Here is a 23,757-nt window from a genome sequence, read left to right on the forward strand (position 1 = left end):
AGCGGAGACAAACAGTTGGCTGAAGAAGCACTTAACTTCCAAAGGATCTACGACGCAAGATGGGCTGAGGATGTAACAAATGAATGTCGGAAGACCCTGTCTCAAGCCAAGTGGAATGCCCCACTGCTTCTTCCTCTGACTGAAGACGTCGCAAAATTGCACAAGTACTTACAGAAAGAGCAGCAGCAATACCTTGAGGATCTCAAGTCTACAGTGTCTATGGAGAACTGGAGGAAACTGTCCAGGGTCACTCAAGTTCAGGTTATGCTTTTCAACCGTCGCAGACAAGGCGAGATGAACCAGATTAAGCTACAAGACTTCTTGTCGAGAGACAAATCGTCCAACCACGAAGACATCAACTATGCTCTCTCTGACCTCGAGAAAAGGCTGTGCACACACTTTGCGAGAATCGAAATTGAGGGAAAGTGTGAAAACAAGGTACCCGTTCTATTAACTCCGCTAATGCTGGAATCAGTGGTCTGTCTCTGTGAATACAGAAATGAATGTGGTGTCCTTGAGGACAACCCCTATCTATTCGCCATACCCACCAGTATGTCATTCTTTCGCACCAGTGATATTCTCAGAGAGTACACCAAACTGTGTGACCTCAAGAATCCCCTAGCAATTACAGGAACCAAACTGAGGAAACAACTAGCAACCCTTTCAACGGTTCTGAATCTAAGAGATACGGAGCGGGGGCAGCTAGCAGATTTTATGGGACATAGCATCCGAGTTCACGACAAGTTTTATAGGCTTCCGGAGAGCACCCTGCAGCTCGCCAGGGTGAGCAAAGTGCTCCTGGCCATGGAGAAGGGACGAATGGGAGAATTCCAAGGCAAGAACCTGGATGAAATTCACATCGATCCAGATGGTGGGTGTTTCATGCATTGTTATACTTTAGCTATTGAAATTTAACAGATGCGCAAGCTCGTAGTGCAGCACCGAGTGCCATTGTGCCATGCTACAAGCTTATATATATATATATGCATTTTTTAGAAAAATCTTGAAAATGTGCCTTTAATCCTTAGAAGTGTGTGAGGACGACGCGTTTGAGGACGGGTGTGGGGACGGCACGTGTGATGACAACAACATGTGTGAGGGGCCTGAGGTCATGGAAGGTATATACTTTGATCATTACAGCAGCACATATTCTGTTACATCTTTATAGCACCCCTCGACTGTTGAGATACATAACACATTTTAGCATAATGTTGTTTTTCACTGTCACATGCAAAACGGAACAGTTGATGTTCCAATGTTCTTGCCAGTTGTTTGCTTCTCACAGTTATCAGCTTGGAGACGGCCACCCTTTTACAGCTCTCGCCATTTGTAATTGACACAAAGACATTACAGGGAGAGATGGCAGACACAATTATCTCCTGCACATTTACTTAAATAATATTTGACTTGTCATTATATAGTTGATGGCCTGAGCGGATCGCTGCAAGATGGGGAGGCGGTGCCAACTGTTGATGGCCTGAGCGGATCGCTGCAAGATGGGGAGGCGGTGCCAACTGTTGATGGCCTGAGCGGATCGCTGCAAGATGGGGAGGCGGTGCCAACCGGAGGTAAGGATATTGGACAGGGTTTTCCTTTTTATCTGACCCAGGTCAGCTGGGTGGTCTAAGTGGCTTTGTCAAATTCAGATTCAGATTTCTTTATTAACCATTGTGTAATACACATAGGAATTTGCTTTGGCATACTACATTTTTGCATTCAAATCAATTTTTTCACATATAACATACAAAAACAAAAAAACAGACAAACACAAAAAACACTAACAGAACACAACACGTAGTCACCACAGCAGCCATGGGCGGCGCTATCTTGGAGAACCTGCGCAACAATTCAGGGCGATCGGCCAGTCTGTTGCATGTGTCGATTCTCACCAAGTTTGGAGATGTGTAGCAATCAATGCCCGTAGCTTTACTTGGCCTATCTGTGGCACTAACAGAATAATGTTGTTCTTGTCATTCAACAGTTGCTAAACAGAGTGGGTCAGCAGGAGTCGGACAGACGGAGCCAAAAACAGGTAAGGATATTGGACACTTGCTGTACTATTTCCTTATGACCCCTTAGAAAAAGTAATACATTACTAATACATTACTTATTACTTGAATCAAAGAGTAATATGTTACATTACTTTATTACTTTCCCCAGTTCCCCCCTGCCACCCGCAAAATTATAGAGATGTACAACACAATCTGTTTAGAGACAACTTGTAGTGTATGTCGTGTGCAGAATGCTGCGGTGGATTAGGATCTACAAACTCCTGCACATCTCTGTTGTTATCTGCTGATAGCTTGTAAATCTGTTCTATTTTCACATCATGCAACAACAAGCTCATTTGTAATTAGGATCTACAAACTACTGCACATCTCTGCTGTTATCTGCTGATAGCTTGTAAATATGTTCTATTTTCACATCATGCAACAACAAGCTCATTTGTAATGAGTAATGAGGTGTGTTTTGGCAGTAATATCGTTACACTACTTTTGCTGGAAAAGCTAATAATATTACAGTAATATGTAATTTGTTACTGACAAACACTGGTAATTTCCCACCAGACTTAAGTTTGATCCAGACCAAGTTTGGAAATGTGTAGCATAGTAGGAGAATCTCCGCCTTACTTGACCTACGTGGCAATTAACAATGATCTTGTTGTTCCAACAGTTGCTAAACGGAGTGGGTCAGCACCGACAGGAGCCAGACAGACGGAGCCAAAAAGAGGTAAGGATATTTTGACAGCTCTGTGTGTTCCTGGCTGCGTCTGTCTCTGTCCGAGCACGAAATAGCGTTTGGTTAGTTTTTAGTTGTAGTAGTTTTTAGTGTTGGTCTTGCGCAGACTAACACACACATTATGTGTATGTATGGTATGATAATTTGGAGTGTTACAGTATAAGCACAGTGAGATTTCCCTTGACTTCAAAGTTCAGCGTTACTTTGTTGCTGCATAAAGGCTAACATGTTTTTGTTTGTTTACCTTTATATACAAAATCAGTTGTTAAACAGAGTAACAAAGTGTGATGTGCAAAACATACAACACACTACAAAATGAAACTACACTGGCCAATCAAATGCTGAATCTGTGTAGAAATAGCCAGTGGTAGAAATAATTGTAGCTTTTAGGTTAAAAATAATACTACACAAATCGGTTATTCCTTTTTCGTTTTAGCTCGGCAAGAAAAGAGGAAGAATTGGGAACCAGAAGAGAGAGAGGCCGTGGAGAGGAACTTTAAGAGAGCTATAAATACTTGTAAGGTCCCAGACAAAAGTGCATGTGACAAGTGTCTGAAAGCAGAGCCTGCACTTATAAAGAGAGATTGGAAATCTGTAAAATATTATGTCCATAACAAAATTGCCACCCTAAAGAGGAGGATGCAGAAGATGTAGAAAACTACTTCTGCACTCTTAAAACATGATCCTGTACCTGAGTGTTATTATGTTATTGTGTTCCTGTTAAAACATGATCCTGTATTTCACTGTAGGGAGGAGAGGGGAGACCAGTGTCTGTTCATTCCCTATGCAAGTCACTGTCCTTAAGCCACAAGGCAAGCTTCATTCAAACCGTGACTTCATTAGGGGACAATAGACACTGCTTTCCTCCACGCAGGGCAAGCGGGACAAATGCTTTAACAGTGAGTGCAGTCTATGGCAGTTCTATGCCTAAGGCAGTTCTATTCTAAGTTACTGGCGTAACAGTCTTTTGTTTTTGACTGCTTTTGTTGTAATCTCTGAGCTGTCAGATTTTATAGTTCTATTGATGCATAATGACTAATTTGAACTACTGTATTTGCACTGCCAGATGTACTGCCTTAGACAGTACCTCGAGTATTTGTCCAGGCAGCACTACATTTCATTAATACAGTACCTGGGTGTTATTCTGTTATAGTGTTCCTGTTAAAACATGATCCTGTATTTCACTGTAGGGAGGAGAGGGGAGACCAGTGTCTGTTCATTCCTTATGCAAGTCACTGTCCTTAAGCCACGAGGCAAGCTTCATTCAAACCGTGACTTCATTAGGGGACAATAGACACTGCTTTCCTCCACGCAGGGCAAGCGGGACAAATGCTTTAACAGTGAGTGCAGTCTATGGCAGTTCTATTCTAAGTTACTGGCGTAACAGTCTTTTGTTTTTGACTGCTTTTGTTGTAATCTCTGAGCTGTCAGATTTTATAGTTCTATTGATGCATAATGACTAATTTGAACTACTGTATTTGCACTGCCAGATGTACTGCCTTAGACAGTACCTCGAGTATTTGTCCAGGCAGCACTACATTTCATTAATACAGTACCTGGGTGTTATTCTGTTTTACTGTTCCTGTTAAAACATGATCCTGTATTTCACTGTAGGGAGGAGAGGGGAGACCAGTGTCTGTTCATTCCTTATGCAAGTCACTGTCCTTAAGCCACAAGGCAAGCTTCATTCAAACCGTGACTTCATTAGGGGACAATAGACACTGCTTTCCTCCACGCAGGGCAAGCGGGACAAATGCTTTAACAGTGAGTGCAGTCTATGGCAGTTCTATGCCTAAGGCAGTTCTATTCTAAGTTACTGGCGTAACAGTCTTTTGTTTTTGACTGCTTTTGTTGTAATCTCTGAGCTGTCAGATTTTATAGTTCTATTGATGCATAATGACTAATTTGAACTACTGTATTTGCACTGCCAGATGTACTGCCTTAGACAGTACCTCGAGTATTTGTCCAGGCAGCACTACATTTCATTAATACAGTACCTGGGTGTTATTCTGTTTTACTGTTCCTGTTAAAACATGATCCTGTATTTCACTGTAGGGAGGAGAGGGGAGACCAGTGTCTGTTCATTCCCTATGCAAGTCACTGTCCTTAAGCCACGAGGCAAGCTTCATTCAAACCGTGACTTCATTAGGGGACAATAGACACTGCTTTCCTCCACGCAGGGCAAGCGGGACAAATGCTTTAACAGTGAGTGCAGTCTATGGCAGTTCTATTCTAAGTTACTGGCGTAACAGTCTTTTGTTTTTGACTGCTTTTGTTGTAATCTCTGAGCTGTCAGATTTTATAGTTCTATTGATGCATAATGACTAATTTGAACTACTGTATTTGCACTGCCAGATGTACTGCCTTAGACAGTACCTCGAGTATTTGTCCAGGCAGCACTACATTTCATTAATACAGTACCTGGGTGTTATTCTGTTGTAGTGTTCCTGTTAAAACATGATCCTGTATTTCACTGTAGGGAGGAGAGGGGAGACCAGTGTCTGTTCATTCCCTATGCAAGTCACTGGCCTTAAGCCACGAGGCAAGCTTCATTCAAACCGTGACTTCATTAGGGGACAATAGACACTGCTTTCCTCCACGCAGGGGAAGCACAGGACGCATGCTTTAACTTAACAGTGAGTGCAGCATAAATCACTTTTGTGATGGACTTTTGTTTTGGAGTGCCCTTATTGCAATGTTTGAAATGTGAGATTTCAATTCAATTGTTACAGTTCAATTGTTACATAACTGTATTTGCAGTACTGTATGCACCGTTACATTTAGGCTACTGTCTTAGACAGTACCTTCTGTTCAGACTGGAAATAAATTTAAGTAATACCTGAAGAGTGTGTGAAGTAGTATATCTGTGCTATGGTGAACCCAGAAAAATGTGGAGAGTTATAAGAATTCATTTTCAAATCAAAGGGGTTTTATTGGCAGGAGAAAATGTACATTTGAATTGCCAAAGCAAGTGTCTAACTATAAATACAGTTGAAAGAGGGGAACATAAAAGAGTTGTAGGGGCACAGCACAGTGTAAACAGCTGTCACATTTTGTTATTATATATACGTATATATACATTCAGGGTATAACAAATGGCAGACATCTTTTGCAGTTGCTTTAGGACAAAAAGCTGCTTTTTTTCTGCAGTGATTTTAAAGTATTTGATGTAAAATGCATTTAAAGGTAGCAGAACTGTTTATATATACAATGCTAGCAGTCCATAGGGTGGTTGTAATCCATTCTCTAGCCTTCTATCGCAACAGTACACAAGTCTTTTGTGCTGTCTTCCCACATTTTTTGTATTTCTTCCTGTAGGCATGTTCCTAGTGTAGCTGAGTGTCTCAACCTCAACCTGATGGCAGAAATATCTACCTTGAATCATTACTAAGTATAACTCATTAACTTGTCTGTGGGTACTGTACCATAATGAATCATGAATGAATGATTGTTTGATACAAGCAAACTGACAACTTCACTCTCTGTCTGGTCTGTGCTTTACTGAGCAAGTTTTCTACAGGTAGTTCATTCTGAAATGGACAAACCTTTTTGTCCAGTCCAGTCCAGTGTTGCTCGACGAGTCAGTAAGTTGCCATTTTAATACAGCGGCACATGACTAAGTTAGTGATTTGATCTGACCTCCATCATGCTTTGTGGCGGTCCCAAGACCAACACAGTCTATCTCTGCAGTCTGTCAGGGTGAATAACTGATCTGGATACTCTGGTACTTGTTTATGGGGGTTGAACCAATAGTGACCATGATCAATTATTAGACTCAAGCTTCCTCATACTCAGACAGAGCTGGGCAAGACAGCTTTCTCTGTCAGTGGCCCAACTTCGTGATATGATCTCCAAACTCTAAAACGCAGCTCCCTGACCTCCCTGGTGTCCTCAGGAAGACATTAATCTGAAAGTGTGTTATGGTGTCCCCAGGAAGACATATCTGAAAGTGTGTTAAGGTGTCCCCAGGAAGACATATCTGAAAGTGTGTTATGGTGTCCCCAGGAAGACATATCTGAAAGTGTGTTATGGTGTCCCCAGGAAGACATATCTGAAAGTGTGTTATGGTGTCCCCAGGAAGACATATCTGAAAGTGTGTTATGGTGTCCCCACGAAGATGGTTGTATCTGACATCCCCACGTGGGACGACCCAGTCAGATCTGGGAGAAAAAGTATTGAATTTTGATAATTTAAAGTCAGAATCTTGTTCCTGATTTTTTTCTGGTCATGCCTGATTTTTTTCAGAGCTGTAGCATGTCTAGAAAGGGGGGTCCCCAGGAGGGACGCCGTTGTCTGATTGTCCCACGATGTAGCAAAAACAAGTATGTGTGTGTGTGTGTGTGTGCGTACGTGTGAAAAGGGAGGATGGGGTTCGTTTAACACGAGAGTGCAGAAAATGGAGAGTTCCATTAATGAAACCGTGGTGTGAGAACTTGCCAATATTTTCATCCTCTTAATATGATTCAATGTCTGGCTCGGCCCTATAAGCCTCGTGACTAAGAGGAGTGGGGGGGGAGAGAGAGAGAGAGAGAGAGAGAGAGAGAGAGAGAGAGAGAGAGAGAGGGAGAGAGAGAGAGAGAGAGAGAGAGAATGGAGAGGGAAGGGAAAGAGAGCAGGGGTGTCAATTGGGTATGGCAGTGGTATGCAGCTGCTACAGGGGGGGGGGGCAGTGGCGTAGGGGAGACCCCCGCAACCCCCGCAAGGCGGGGGGGCCCCCAGCAGAGGGGGGCCCCCAAAAAAAAAAAACAAAAAAAAAAAAAATGTTTTTTTTTTTTTTGCCACTGGGCAGCCCCCTAGCCTAGCGGCCCACTGCAACAGTTGTTTAGAATGGACATATCAAACACAATGTCCAACAGATTGCTTTGTGTTTACAGCTGTGTTTCTAGTGTCAAGCTCCCTCTGGTAGAGTTGGCACTAATCATGTTCATACTCCGCTTGTTGGTGGTGTAAAAGTTGTGGTATTAAAAGCTTAATTGTGTATTTATATGTGCTCCCCTCGACTCGACGAGTCGGTAGAGTATCTGCGCATCATTTGCAAAAGGGCCCCCACCCACCTCCTCGCAGGGGGGCCCCACAATTTTCAGAAACGCCACTGGGGGGGGGGGGGGTGGGGGGGAAATAAAAGTTACTTTTAAATATAAATCCATGAATGTCTCTTTGTCTATCTGCGCTGGTTATTATGTTGTTAAATTACAGTCAAATAAATACAAATGCAAAATGTTACAAAATGGTCACTTTAACCAGGTATTATAATTATATTCTCCACACTTGTATTCTCCCCATCTTGACAAGATGGTATATTCCGAGGTTCCGCAGGTCAGCTGCACAGGTGCAATGCATTATTGTTAATTGTGGCACGCTTTGTGCACTTGAACAACCGTTCCAGGCTGCCATATCCAGCCCAAGAAACCGTAGAAACCCGAGGAGAAAACGGACAAAACCCGATTTTTCAGGACTCCCGCCTTTGTCTTGACCCAGGCTTTTGCTGAACTGACGCCACTGAGAGAGAGAGAGAGAGAGAGAGAGAGAGAGAGAGAGAGAGAGAGAGGGTAATAGAGAGACATAAGAGACAAATGTGAGTGAGAGAGCAGGTAGTGACAGAGAAGAGAGAGAGAGAGTAAAGGAGGAATGACAGAGGGAGAGTGATGGAGTGAGAGAGAAAGAGAGAGAGGCAAAGAGGTAGAAGCGGTCGGGGGGAAGCAGCCCTACCTAATATGATTATAAATCCTCTCTCTCTCTCTCTCTCTCTCTCTCCTCTCTCTCTCTCTCTCTGTCTCTCTCTCTCTCTCTCTCTCTCTCTCTTCTCTCTCTCGTCTCTCTCTCTCCTCTCTCTCTCTCTCTCTCTCTCTCTGGACGTGGCAGAGAATGTTAGAGAGGCAGGGGCTGAAATGTCTAAAAGGGCCTTTTAGTGGAAATATAGAAAATAGCAGACCTACAAGCTCACAACGCGTCACGCTTGAGCTGGAGGTCGGCTATTTTTCGGTGCTTGATACCACACTGAACTAAGCATAATCAAGTCAATACTGGAAATGTGGCGTAACGGCATGGATTTCTACACAAGAGAGGGCGATTCTTTCACATAAGATGCTGCTTTCAAGTTCAGGAGAGTTTGGACAAGGCTATTCTCTTGAATGCTGCCTTCAGGTATGGCATGGAAAGAGGGGCATTTCCATTTCTTTCACACCATAGTAAAAAACTGCATGCATGGTCTGGAGAGGGCACTTTTTTTACAGACGGATAACAGGCCAGGGGCTCAAGCCCCTTTCATGTCTATGTGTGCACGAGCCTGCTCTCTCTCCTCTCTCCTCTCTCTCTCTCTCTCTCTCTCTCTCATCTCCTCTCATCTCTCTCTCTCTCTCTCTCTCTCTCTCTCTCTCTCTCTCTCTCTGTCCTTGAGCCAAGTCCGAGAGGATTCTCTAGAAAACACTATAAGGCCAAGTTCGCTATTAAAGTGCATTGTTAATGAAAACAAATAGAGAGAGAAACTGGATGGACAGCCCTGCTGACTGCATGGCTGCAACTCAAACGAAGAAGAAAAAGGAAAGATAAAGAATCAGCTCTTGGACTAATTGATATAGCCTATACTGTACAATGCAGACGTGTGAGTATTGATTGTACAGTTTAGGTAACAGACAGAAAGGGGGGGGGGACTTGAGGAAACGTTTTAAGGAAAGCGTTCTTTCAGGGTTTAGATCCAGGGGGGAGTTGATTCTCTCATTGAATTGAAAAACCACGCCCACTGCTATGCCCTATATTACAGGGGTCTTCAACGTTTTCAGGCTATCTCTCCTCTCATAATTGAGAGAGAGAGATGAAGCAGGGACCCCCCACAACCTTCCATATTCCAGTTTCATTGTTGACAGCACAATCATCAGTGTATTTTGGATTCATGTCAATTTGTGTTTTCAGATGTTTAACCACTTGAAACCTTCAATACTTAATAAACTTGACATTTCACTCTGTACTTAGTCTGCCTCTTCTTCCCCTCTACACCAAAGCTGTTTGCCAAAAATAGCCGATCTACAAGCTCACAACGCCTCGCACTGCGAGGCGTTGTGAGCTTGTAGATCAGCTATTTTTAAAGTTCTCCGAAAATGGACGCTATAGGGTTCAAGTGCTTAGGAGGGTTCAAGGGTTCAAGGAGAAAAAAAGGTTTCTATCACACAAAGATTTGCAGGGACCCCCTGTAGTAACTCTGAGGACCCCCTAAGGGTCCCCGGACTCCCTGTTGAAGACCCATGCCCTATTAGAATAATAATAAAAAATAATAGTTTACTGTGTATATGTACATTTTTGTTGCCTGTCTTGATCTAAGTGCGTCTCTCACAGCAGCTCAGACTTACATAAAGCCCTTCCGTTCTAAACAGCAGCGAAAAAGCCTCAGAGTGGAAAACAAGGCCATCTATGTCAGTCACACTCTCTCTCTCTCTCTCTCTCACACACGCACGCACGCACGCACGCACACACACACACACACACACACACACACACGCGCGCACACACACGTACAGACACAGTGACGGACGCACAGACACCGAGGTATATAAAAAGATCTCTGACGAAAGAGAAGTGAAACCACATCCTATGTGAACAGTCATAGCAGTTATTCAGTCAGCAATCTCTCTCTCTCTCTCACACACACACACACACACACACACACACACACACACACACACTACACACACACACACACACACACACACACACACACACACACACACACACACCACACTTTCTACCAACAGTCAAAAAATAACCATCTAAGCAGAACTGTGTCCTTTGGTGAACTCTCAACTCCGCTATAAATATGAAGGAGTAATGTCTGATAATAGATTGATTGATCGATTTGGACGCTATGTTAAAAAAAGAAAAATACAAGTACGCATTCACCGAAATAACATGTCAAGGATAAGAAGACACAGCGTACAAATGTAACCAAATGGACCCGTAAGTAAGGGCCGCATATCTCCCCCTTAAAGATGGGGTGCCATGATTTCCCCCCCTATAAAACATGATTATCAACTATTATGATTATACTAGGAGGAAGATTTTTTTTCCAAAAAAAGTGTACAGAAAGAGTTAAAACTAGAAAATATTGTTCCTTCGAAACAATTGTGGGCTCGCTTCAAGCCAGAAAACAATGGCTATAAAAGTACAAAATGTCAAGATCGCAGGCAGTGCTCTCTTTGATGTTACTGACGTCAAAGATTGGTCCATTTTGTTCCAAAAATGTGTTGTGCAAAGGTTGACCCGCTGGTGGCGCTATAACAGGTCAATGTAAGAAGGGTGGTATCTGTTCCTTGACCTATTGGGAATGTGCTTGCAAGATTTCACGCACATTGCAGGCTGTGTTCATGATTTGAGGTGTTTTTGGCTTTGGCCGCTTTATCGCTGCTTGCAGCTATATTTATTATTATTATTATTATTATTATTATTTTGTGTGTGTGCACTTCATAGGCATATTAGATAAAGGTCCTTAGATTGTGTGTAGATTGTTTCATGCAAATTGCAAAAATAAATCCTAGAATAAAAACAGGTTTAAGCGTTTCACAAACTGCTTAAAATGATATAGCTCCCCCCTTTGGCCAATTGGGGTAAGATTGGTTTTAGTGATATTTGGAATAACACTCTACATCTTTGCCTAATGCCATGAATATGTTACTTTGCATGTATGATTTAGAGGCAGAAGAATAATTTGCATAAAACTGCAATATTCATTGAATTTATTAAAAAAGCATGTTTCAATAAAATAAAAAAATCCGATCTGACAGATCTTTAGATATTGGTCCAAAGTTCACGTAAAAAAAAGTTTTGTGCACGTGACACGAAAATTCCAGAATAAAAGTGGGTTCAAGTGTTTTACAAACTGCTCAAAATGGCGGAAAATCTAAGGGCGGAGCTTACTTAACAAAGACACAGATGTCTTCAGCTCGAGTCAAAGCACGCGTGTAAGCAAGTTGCATGACTTCAAACGAAACGAGTCATGACTTATGCCCGTTTGAAGTTTGAATTTTCAAACGCTTCGTATAGCGCCCCCCCTTTGGCCGATTGGAATAAGATTGGTTTCAGTGATATTTTGACTAACCCTCTACATCTTTGCCAAATGCCATGAACGTGTAACTTTGCATGTATGATTTAGAGGCCGAAGAATAATTTGCATAAAACCGCAATATTGATTGAATTATTAAAAAAGATTTAAAGAAATCTGGTTGATCAATCTGACCGTATTGGTCCAAAGTTCATGTGAAAAAAGTTTGGTGCGCGTAACAAAAAAAAAACAGGAGGAGATAGATTTTTACTGTTTTTCATATAATTCCAAATTGTGGGAGATCTAAAGGTCAAAGGTCAAAAGTCAGAGCGTAAAAGTTGTTCGGCATGAGGAGACGCATACGTGTATACAGGTTTCATGGCTTTACCTCAAACACAGCATGAGCTATACCTGTTCAAAGTTCGCACTTTCGAAGGCTTCCTACAGCGCCACCATTTGGCCGATTGCTGTAAAAAGTAATAGCACACGTAAAAAAATATGGACGGTGGAAAGCCATTGGTTTCTATGCTGAGAAAATTAGGCTTTTTTGTCCCTTGTACGGGTTCCACCTTCTCGACCTTCATTAGTAGAAATGGTACCATCTCGATTGCTATTGGCTGCCAACGGTCACGTGCAACCGCAGGGATACATGGGAGAATGTGGTGCTGAGCTTGCCAAATAAAGCACACGAAGAAGAACCATCACAAGCCTACGATCAGCATACCCTGCTATAACATCAAATATAACATAAATTGGACGATATTTTTACAAAACGCATATCATGGTGATTGAATCGAGGCTTTAAACTAGCGACAGGAACCATAAAGTACTTATGACAATGTTTATTAAGTTAAGAAAATCTAATGTAAAAGTTCAGGGGAAATGAATGGAATCCTATGTAGAACATGTTGCTTCTGGTGCCAGAACAGCGCAACTAGCGGCCAAACATAGGAACTTTCAGTTCCGTGTTTGCATCATTTTAAATCCACACAACAGGCCCTCTGGTATGACCAGAATGGACCAGAGCCTTCATTAGTATCATTGGTAACACCTGTGAAGGCAGTAAGGAAGAGGACCAATTCCTAGAGTTGAGAAGGATGGAGGTTTTCTATCTGCTATATTATACAGTACAACCTATGCAATTTTTTGAAGAAAAAAAAATGTTTAACCTTTTTTTCCCCCTACACACAAATCTTGTCATTTTCAGATGGGAGGGTCCGTGGCCAAAGTACATATCATTTTGGGGGTCCTCGACATGAAAAAGTTGGAGAACTAATTCAGAAGGCATGTGAACACGTGTGCGCCCGCTAGGGCATTAACGACTTGTGATTTTTGCAAGTCGACTCGACTCAGTAAAAGAGTTGAAGTCGACTTTATCGTTTGATGACGTCATCACATTGTCGACTTGTTGGTCAATGCCCAAGCACACGTGTGCACGCACGCACGCACACACACACACACACACACACACACACACGCACACGCACACGCACACACACACACACACACACACACACACACACACACACACACACACGTACATGAGCAGACAACCACCGACACGCATAAATACACAAAAATTAACATGCAGATGCAACATGTAACACTCTTTTGCTCATCTTGAGCGCACGAAAACGACCGTCATCTTAGAAACTGTGCGCCTGTGCACGTCTGTGCGTGTGTGTGTGTGTGTGTGTGTGTGTGCGTGCGTGTGCGAGAGCAAGCGAGAGCAAGTGCATGATGTTGTGGTGACCGTCTCTCGCTTCCTGTTTCAAGAGGTTTGGAGAGGTAGAGAGGGTCTGTTCAGGATCTATTTATAGACATGAAGAGAGAGAGAGAGAGAGAGAGAGAGAGAGAGAGAGAGAGAGAGAGAGGGAGGGGGGAGGAAAGAGAAAGAGCAAGAGAGGGGGGGGAGGATGAAAGAGAGAGAGAGGAGTAGAGAGAGAAAGAAGAATAGAAAGCTAAGAGCTAAGAGAAAGCCAACGAAAGTAAAGTGAAAGAAAGAAAGAAAGAAAGAAAGAAAGAAAGAAAGAAAGAAAGAAAGAGAGTAAAAGAAGGCCTCTAGAGCAGGGGTCTTCAACGTCTTCAGGCCAAGGACCCCTTAGAGAGAGAGAGAGATGAAGCAGGGACCCCCACAACCTGTTCATGGATTCCATATAGTTTGATTGTTTGACAGCACAATCATCAGTGTATTTTGAAAAAAGTTTCTAATACACACAAAGATTTGGAGGACCGCCTGTAGTAACTCTGAGGACCCCCTAGGGGTCCCGGACCCCCTTGTTGAAGACCCCTGCTCTATAGTCAAAAGGAGAGGAGGCTCAAACAGAAGGAGGTCAAAGAAGAGACAGTAGAGTAGAGTGAAACCCCCTGAGAACAACATGCTGAGAATTAGAAAGAGAAAGAGTGAGAAACGAGGAAGTCAGGCTGAGGGTTTCTTTTTTCACGGCATGTTGTGTCATGTTCTTTCCTTTGTGCAGTAGCCAACACCCGTTAAACAGCTACGTGTGACACAAACTGACAAACCGCGGTTCTGCTACTATAATGCCTCATGAAACTGTCGACCTGTCGCTTCTATGGTACGACTATGGTATCCGTCATTTTAGAGGTATTAAAAAGTCCTTAAATTGTCACTTTGGAAATGTGCAGACAACCTCTATACCAGGGGTGGGCAATTATTTTTTCCATGGGGCCACATGAACAACAGCAAATATTGTGGAGGGCCGGGCCAAAAGGCAGTGTTCCCCGCAAGATGTGCTCCCCGCAAACTAAACACACAGCTTTACCTCCGACTTCAGTAAATAAATAGTTAGCAGTCCAATTTTTGTTGAAAACCCGGCTTTCGGCATTGCTTTTTTGCCACTTTAGCCATTTTTGATGGTAACGCAGGTCGTCTTGACTTGTGACCAGTCTGATCACCTGCTTGTTATTGACACAACATCCAATGATCATGCACACGTGCTGATGTACACATTGCGTCCATATGTACCGGTACGTGAATAAAAAATGACAAAATAAAAGCAATGCAGCTTTTGCATGAGGTAATTTAAAATGTGTTTATTTTGTAATTTGCCATTAATCCTACAAGGGCCGGTCAGAGTGAACCAAAGGGCCCTGGTCTGCTCTATACACTTAAACCCTCTATACAGTCTACGTTGATTTATTTACTGTTGAGTGAGAAAACAATGTTGCACATTAAGTTAATCATCTGGGGACCCCCCAAAATAATTTGGGGACCCCACCTGGGGGTCCCGACCCCCAGGTTGAGTTAAAATATGATTATTTTGGGGGTCACCGCCTGAAAAGGTTGAGAACCACTGTGTTAAATGGCTCTAACTGTACTCTGGCTCTAGTCTAGTGCTTTCTTGCTATTAATCTTAAGTCACATCCAGCTGTGTTGGTCTAATGATGTCTGTCTGTCTGTCTGTCTGTCTGTCTGTCTGTCTGTCTGTCTGTCTGTCTGTCTGTCTGTCTGTCTGTCTGTCTGTCTGTCTGTCTGTCCCTCTAATGGAGCGTCCAGTGGTCTTCCGCCTGATGGATGGCGGGTCTAATGGCTTGTTGACTTCATAGACAGCGAAGCAGGGGGAGAGAGAGAGAGAGAGAGAGAGAGAGAGAGAGAGAGAGAGAGAGAGAGAGAGAGAGAGAGAGAGAGAGAGAGAGAGACAAAGCTCTTATACAGTAGACAGACAATATAGATGAAACGATTTAGTGAAAGAGAGACAGGTGGCAGTGGGGAGAATGGCTGGAGGTTTTTCCGTAGGTCGACGCTGCGTTCTGTGTTGCTTTCTATTGCCTGCGTGTGGGCGATACAATGGAGTATTTAAAATACAGGGGTTCCCAAACCTTTTGGCTTGAGACCCAAAAAGATACATTTGGTGTCTTGTACGTGGGCCAAAACATACAAACACTTTTCTTTTTTTTCTTTTTCTTTTTTTTTATAGTGAAAATAGCCAATCTGCAACATATGACGGTGTAAACCTGAAGATTAAAAAAAAAAAAAAAGTGTACAGAAAGTGTTAGTTATTTTTTATTTTTTTTCCATATAAGGGCATGAAAGGGATTCTGTTTGTGTGGTTTCCCTGACATCACAGTGATGTCAGAGTGTAAGAGGGGAAAGCCATAGACTGCAAAAAAGTGTACACGTCCAGACAGATGGACGGAGACATGGTGCTCCATTTTGATTGTCTTAAGTACCTAAAGGCCTGTCCATACCGTCTCCGACCACCGAACATTTGGACGGAAAGCTCCGGTTCAACTACAAAATGACGTCACTCATATCTTATGAAAAGCATTACCCCGAATCAGAGTTCGGAAAGCTGCACAGAAAGTTGGAACTCTCCAACGAAAGAGTCAGTGGTCGGAGACAGTATGGACAGGCCATAAGAGCTACTACTGAAGCCAATCAAAATACAGCCCCATGATTTGCCGTTCCTCGTACTAAACTGCGACCTTCGGTCGCAAAAACAGAAAAAGCACAGAAAAAGTAAAAAACTATGGCACCACCTCTTTAAAGCAGCATGTCTTTCAATCGTTGATTTTTCACGTTCATCCATTCTAGTCCTCTTTCATTCTCGCCACCTGTTAGAAAGCTTTCTTCTTCCTGTCCTCTTCTTTACTCCACCCCTCCCTCCGCTTTCATTCACCTCTATCTCTCTCTCTCTCTCTCTCTCTCTCTCTCTCTCTCTCTCTCTCTCTCTCTATTTCACCTCTATTCCTAATTATTCCGTCCTTCCTCTGCTTTCATCCAGTCTTCTCTTCATCATCCCACTTCTGACACCCTGCCTGCCAGTCTGTCTGTCTGTCTCTCTGTCTGTCTGTCTGTCTGTCTGTCTGTCTGCCTGCCTCTCTGATTCTGTTCTCTCTATTCTTTCTGATCGTCCCTCGCGATGAATCAAAACCAAACTTTAAAAGTCGCAATATGAACTACTGCAATAATATTTAAATCACAGAGGGTGCAGTTAATCACATAACAGAAGAGGTGTTCCGTCATTGTTGAATCATCATCATCATCGTATAAACTCTGTGAATCTTTGACTTTTCGTCAAAACAGTGAATAATAAACGGTTCCGAAGAAACTCGATGCCATAAATTGTGGTTGCAACGTTCCATGAAATAATCACAATTTGATTTGCTGTAAGTCTTGTTCAGCCCTACTTTATGATGAATGTGACATCCATCCATCCATCCATCTCCAAAATAATCATATTTTAACTGGGGACCCCCACCCTGACGAGCACTAAGAGTTGAGGCATTATATTTTGTATAACAAGGTTCTATTGTGAAAATAGATAGCAGATCTACATACTCACAACGGCTTGCTTTGTGAGGCGTTGTGAGCATGTAGATTGGCTATTTTCACAATCTCTGCCTCTAATATTTCGGCACATGTACGGGACAGACATTCTCACTCCTTGAGAATCTATGGGAATACCTCAAAAAACATGTACGGGACAGACAAAGCCACTCCTTGGAAACTATGTCATATGACCTTTAAATTGTCACTTTAGAAATGTGCAGATACCCTAGTCTATACACTTAAACCTTATATTGCTTTGTTTACTGTTAAGTGAGAAAACAATGTTTTGCATTAAGCTAATCATCTGGGGACCCCCCCAAATCATTTGGGGACCCCCCTGGGGGTCCCACAGATTGAGAACCACTGCTATAGTGTATATACCTGTATATACAGAGAATAATGTATCGCCTCATCTCTATCTCATTTCCCCCTCATGCATTTTGTGATTTCTCTCTCTCTCTCCTCTCTCCATAACCACCACTTCCTCGCTCTGTCTGTCTGTCTGTCTGTCTGTCTGTCCGTCTATCATCACGCTTTCAATTTCATTTCCAATCACTGTATCTGCCTCTCCTTCACGCTTCTCTCGCTCGGCTCCGTAAATGTAAAAGTTCACTTCAGGTTTATTCAACACGGCATGTGTTCATGCAGCATGTGTTCAGCTCAGTTAGTCTGTTCTTGAGAGACTACTGTGTGAGTGGTTCTCAAACCTTTTCATGTGAAGGACGGTCCTTCACAAGGACCCCCAAAATGATATTTATTTGACCCCGGACCCCCATTTCAAAATATCTAGTTCCAGGGACCACCCAGAAGCAAAATTTGAGTTACAAACGTTTGCTTTGAAAATACATATATTCAAAGATTTGCACACATTTTCACGACTTTTTCAAAAATAGCAGATCTACAAGCTCGCAGCGCGGCACTCGGTTCCGCGCTGTGAGCTTGTATATCTGCTATTTTTCACTGGTTAAGGCATTCAATAATTCTAGGCCTAAATGGGTTAAATAATCAAGGCCGAGAACGCGTCTTTGTTGCTTTAGAGCAGGGGTCAGCAACCTTTTTGAAATGAAGTGCCATGTTTTTTATTTTCTAGATAGTCAGTGTGCCATGTCAACATTCATTTTAATGACACCCCATAAAAATTCTGGCATATTTTGATTGGCAGGACGTTGTTATAACGATCATTAGACTACTTAATGAATGTAGAATTATGTGCAGGATGTAATTCGTTGCAAATTAGGCCGACTTAATTGAATTGACAACGTTTAAAACAATATTATTATATTAACCACTGAACCCGGTCCCTAGCCTCCATATTCGGAGAAAAAAATAGCAGATCTACAAGCTCACAGCGCCTCGCGCTGCGAGGTGTTCTGAGCTTGTAGATCGGCTATTTTCGACAAAGAGGTTTGGTGTAGAGGGGAAAAAGAGCAGACTAAGTACGGAGCGAAAGGTCAAGTTTATTAAGTATTGACGGTTCAAGTGGTTAGATATCTGAAAACACAAATTGACATGAATCCAAAATACACTGATGATCGTGCTGTCAAACGATATGAACTATGGAATCTCTGAAAAGGTGGGGTCCCTGCTTCATCTCTCTCTCTCAACTAAAACGACCTGAAAGCGTTGAAGACCCCTGCTTTACCGTGATCAATCAACCGTATTTGGGCACCGCCCACAGTCACCTCCAGCCACGACAATAACCAATGGTAATAGGGCATTTAGATTGAGCCGTGACCTCATTAAGCACAACCAATCAATATGGATTAGGAGCTGACCTTAACAATACAGACAGACTATCAATAATCAATAATTATAATAATAATACAACTTATTGTCCCAGAAGGGATATTGATCTTCACAAATCACAAGAACAACACATAACCGTAAGACTCCCTAATCGGGAGATAAGCGACCGTCAGGTCGCGTAAACAAACTTTAGAAGGCGATGGTAGCCAATCAGGAGGGAATATGGGAAATGGGACAGAGCCATATTGACTTTAGAGATACTGTATACCACTTTGTGTGATTTTAGGGCAAAATCTGTAGGAGCAGTGTCCAAAAATGTGTTTTGCAAGAATTGGCCGCATGGTGGCGCTAGAAGAGGGCCAAGTGTGAAATGAGGGGTGGAGGTTGTGGTTTGGCAGCCAAGGAGTGTGCGTGCAAAGCTTGGCATGGATAGGGGCAACAGAGGCGGAGATATGAGAAGGGTAAAAGTGTGACATGATGTGACTAGACTGACTGACTGACTGACTGACAGCCGGTGGAGGTTTGATAGTAACTGCGACCTGGCGGCCGCAACAATCAATCAATAGGGATTAGGAGCTGACCTTAACAATACAGACAGACTATCAATAATCAATAATTATAATAATAATACTGTTTATTGTCCCAGAAGGGATATTGGTCTTCACAAGAACAATAACCATATTGTCGTTGTCGGGTGGAAACCTTGTATGTTCAAAACCGTTCATTTCGTATTTATCATTTAAAAAAGTGTACTAAACTAGTGAAAACAGCCGATCTACAAGCACACAACGCCTCGCATCGCGAGGCGTTATCAGGTCAACATATTCAAAGACTTGCACAAATGTTCTGGATTTTTCAAAAATAGCAGATCTACAAACTTGCAGCGCGGCACTCGGTGCCGCGCCGTGAGCTTGTATATCTGCTATTTTTCAATAGTTAAAGCATAAAATAAAGTTGTAAAGTAACAAAGATGCGTTACCACCAGCTGATATGATATGCTATTCTTTGTTACAATATATATATATATATATATATATATATATATATATATATATTAGGGGTGCAACATATCGAACCGAATATCGAAAATCGAATCGAATCGAGAAATATCGAACCGAATGACCCTGTACCGAACCATACAATACAATAACAATACCACTCCACATCCACATTCCCCTGGAACCCCCTCAAGGACCCCTAGGGGTCCGCAGAGCCCACTTAGAGAACCACTACCCTAGAGGTTGGGTACCGTATTGTTCAAAGTTAAAACAAAAAAATACATAGTTAGAAAATACATTTATAAATCAAGGACTTTTCTGTATATTTTTTGTATCGAAAAAGTATCGAACCGTGACACCAAAATATCGAAGCCGAACCGAACCGTGAATTTTGTGTATCGTTGCACCCCTAATATATATATACACACACATTATATATATATATATATATATATATATATATATCAGAGGTTGCGCTAGGATTTTTAACAGCCGGTCACCGTGACCGGCATGATTAAAATTTATCGGACATCTGATAAAAATACCGGACATAATAATTTTAATGCATGGATGACAAGCAGGTGCAAAAACATAGCCAATAACAACAGTTTAAGTCCTGCTGTATAGTTGGGACTGAACTAATTGAATGTAAAGGAGTAGTAGGCTGTACAAAAAACATACAGCTTCCGAAGCTGTATGTTTTGATGATGATCGATCATCTTGCATAAGGAAATTCATTATATTGGACTACTCACGCAGGCTGTGTGTTTGCACAGATACTGCATGGTTTCATAACAAGTTGTTTCTGTTCTGCATCATATTTCAGGCCAACACATAATAATGTACAGAATAATGAGAAATAGTCTGAAAGTGGGGTCTGCGCAATGTTTCATAGGTTGATAGATTAATCTGGCCAGAAAGGAATCAATTATAGACTACTCACTAGTATGGTCGAGTGGTCACGATCATCCTGCATCTCTGTTATGCAACTTTGGGAAGGTTGAAAATGCTTTGGTGGTGATCTTGTACAGTTTCCATAACATCTCCTCATAAAGAACTTCAATCGAGTGTATAAAGTTTGTTTTATATGGGTTGTAGTTGTCCTGCGTGCCTTCAATAATTCCCATGGGTTCACAGTGCGCATTGCAAAATGACGCTGAAATGGACTGCTGTCTTCTCTCTCCCCCAGCGCCCCATTCGCAAATTAATGTTTAGGCTAAACAGTTCTGATAATACAACTTATTTTTGACTGTCCATTCATGTACTATAACTTAAACTGCGCGCTCATATTCCAAAACCAAGGCAGCTCATAGAGAGCATAGCGACAACATAACAAACCGACAACTAGGCCTACCCAGCAACAACTATCATTTCCTGTCTTACCTTCACAATAAAGTGTCTCCCGTTCACCTCCCAATGCAGCTTATTTCACACAGGTTATTATTTACAGGAAAAAGTGTAACTTAACCCGTGTGTGTTTGTGCAACCAGACGTGCATGTGAGAGAGAGTGATGAGGGAGAGAGAGAGAGAGAGAGAGACATTGAGAAAGAGAGAGAGAGAGAGAGAGAGAGAGAGATTTGCGGTGAACTGCCGTGTCATTTTCAATCGGTCCTTATGTCCGATGAGGTTTATATTTTCCGGTCTTTGTCATTATAAATCGGTCAAATCCGGCAATTTCCGGTCTAACGCAATCTCTGATATATATATATATATATATATATTTATGAGGACACCCTGATTGGTTTCACCTCAGTAACGAAGCCTCCTTATTGGTCCATGGGATGTTCCGAGGTCGGATCAATAGAAACCGAGTCAGAGCAGGCTCCGGTTGACCAATGGAAGACAGCCAGAGAGAGACGCATGTGTGCGTGTGTGCGTGTGTGTGTGTGTGTGTGTGTGTGTGTGTGTGTGTGTGTGTGTGTGTGTGTGCGTGCGTGCGTGGAGTAATATACTGTAATGGCACCCTCTGGCTTTGGGAATGCGGCCATTCAAGATGTAATGCGCGCGCTGCGCGCGCACACACACACACACACACACACACACACACACACACACACACACACACACACACACACAGTAAGATGAAGAGGTAGATGTCTGGTATATTGCGGGGCAGGCGCTTCGGATGAACTATTTACAAGTCGTCGAGGATGTTGGAATATTATCTTATATTTTACAGCCTTGCCTTCAAGGTCTGGATGTTTTTTAGAAGACGGGGTTGTTCGACTTCTGTGCCGTCTGCTACGGTGTTTGGAATATTTATTTAGCATCAACAAACATCAGGGGAAACATTATACCTGCTACTAACAGTGGTGTAAAGTAACTAAGTAGATTTACTTAAGTAGGCCTACTGTACATAAGTACAATTTCTTGCAACCGCAGGTTGCAGTTTACCATGAGAAATGTCACAGTGAAGCCGTGTGTGTACACCTTTTTACAGTCTATGGGTTGGTTCCCTTGACAAATCACTGTGATATCACAGGTGAGTCACATATATGGGTAACTGGTCCAATATACTGTACATCACTGGCCAAAGTGTGTGTGTGTGTGTGTGTGTGTGTGTGTGTGTGTGTGTGTGTGTGTGTGTGTGTGTGTGTGTGTGCGTGCGTGCGTGCGTGCGTGCGTGCGTGCGTGCATCACTGTAAAAAATAAAAGTTGGGAAAACTCAAAATTTTAAGGCAACAAACTTCAGAAAACTTTTAAGTTAGACAATCAAACATAAAACTTTAAGTTTTGCTTAAATTGGTTTAGTTGGTTTATCTTAACATTTTAAGTTGCCTCAGCTTTTATAATTTTTGCTTAACTTAAAATTCTAAGTTGACCTAAACTTACAGTGTGGTGTAATATACTGTAATGGCACCCTCTGGCTTTGGGATGGCCAAGAATTGGCCATCTCTTGACTATTGGTTAGACCTACAACCAGTCAGAGTAGCCCAAGAAACCCAAGAAACAAAGTGGAACTCAAGAAGCAAAGTGGAACGATACAAACACAGTGGAACGTAACGGCAAAGGTGATACACCCTCCCCTACAACCAATCAAGAGTAGCGCAAAGATGATTTGTTGGTTCCCTCACGACTTAGGTGCTGAGAAAATTTGACATAGCTGAGCGAGGCTGGACCTTATCTGCTGCCTTGTGTTAGCAATGGCAGATAGAATCTAGCTGCACTAGGCTATGTCCACGTCTCTGTGTTTACATTTCCTAACTCTACACGCTGTAGCTAGCTCTGAGTCCGTCTTGAGAGATTACCACCCGACAGATACGAGATGTTATGATTTGAACGCCGAATTGCATGTCAGAGTTTGACAGACCACTGGGGTTGTTAGTCAGCGTCTTCTGTCTTTGAGCTACAGAAGTAGTAGCGGGCGGAGTAAGATAGACATAGCTGGGAATCCTTGAGTTTAAATGATCCACTTATAAAGTCTCCCCAGGAAGCTGGCTATGGAGAGAGCATGGATGTCCGTTAGTTTTAAAAATAACTCAACTTAATAAAAAAAACTACACTGTGACTTCTGCTACGAGAATGCATTATGTAACCATGTCTGTCTTTGGATGAACTTATTGTAAGTTGAGGATGTTGCAATAGTACAGTCATGACTTTAAAGTCTGGACTTCGAAGACGGATTGTTCGACTTCTGTGCGGTCGGCCAGTGCTTGGAGATTTGCGCGAACAAATATAGAGGAAAACGTTATTGCGACCGAAGGTCGCAGTTTACCATGAGAAATGTCACAGCTTGTCCGCGTGCAGATGGACGTATACACATTTTCTACGTAGTTCCCTTGACACATCACTGTGACATCACAGGTGACATCACCTATGTAAAAGTCCATCTACTGTGTGGGTATTCCCCAGAATCCCTTTTATGCCCATATATGAAGATCCCTGACGTCATCAATATCACTGGCCAGATATAGGCTATAGTGTTTTCTTCAAATGTAAACAAACATGGCTG

General features: G+C 42.4%; 2 protein-coding genes across 2 annotated transcripts in view; one reads left to right on the forward strand and one right to left on the reverse strand.

Moving 5' to 3' along the window:
* Positions 1–23,757, reverse strand: part of LOC308298147 (diacylglycerol kinase delta) — a gene marked incomplete at its 3' end in the record, with an annotated part of 221,054 nt that overhangs the window by 173,157 nt on the left and 24,140 nt on the right. The gene's annotated exons all lie outside the window — the stretch shown is intronic.
* On the forward strand, positions 434–5,553 carry LOC308298752 (uncharacterized protein). Its single transcript, XM_080742413.1, has 6 exons — positions 434–871; positions 1,029–1,118; positions 1,422–1,568; positions 1,982–2,032; positions 2,674–2,730; positions 3,176–5,553. Exons 1-6 carry the CDS (start codon positions 463–465, stop codon positions 3,391–3,393), a joined length of 972 nt encoding a protein of 323 aa, XP_080598539.1. The 5' UTR covers positions 434–462; the 3' UTR covers positions 3,394–5,553.

The sequence above is a fragment of the Nannobrachium achirus genome (genome assembly GCF_963921795.1).
Source record: "Nannobrachium achirus genome assembly, chromosome: 14".
Taxonomy (NCBI): domain Eukaryota; kingdom Metazoa; phylum Chordata; class Actinopteri; order Myctophiformes; family Myctophidae; genus Nannobrachium; species Nannobrachium achirus.

Coding starts and splice junctions, on each gene's coding strand:
- LOC308298752 (XM_080742413.1), top strand. CDS start 463: ATGCTGGAATCAGTGGTCTGTCTCTGTGAATACAGAAATGAATGTGGT. Junction 1,119..1,421: donor GGGGCCTGAGGTCATGGAAG/GTATATACTTTG, acceptor GTCATTATATAG/TTGATGGCCTGAGCGGATCG. Junction 1,569..1,981: donor GGAGGCGGTGCCAACCGGAG/GTAAGGATATTG, acceptor GTCATTCAACAG/TTGCTAAACAGAGTGGGTCA.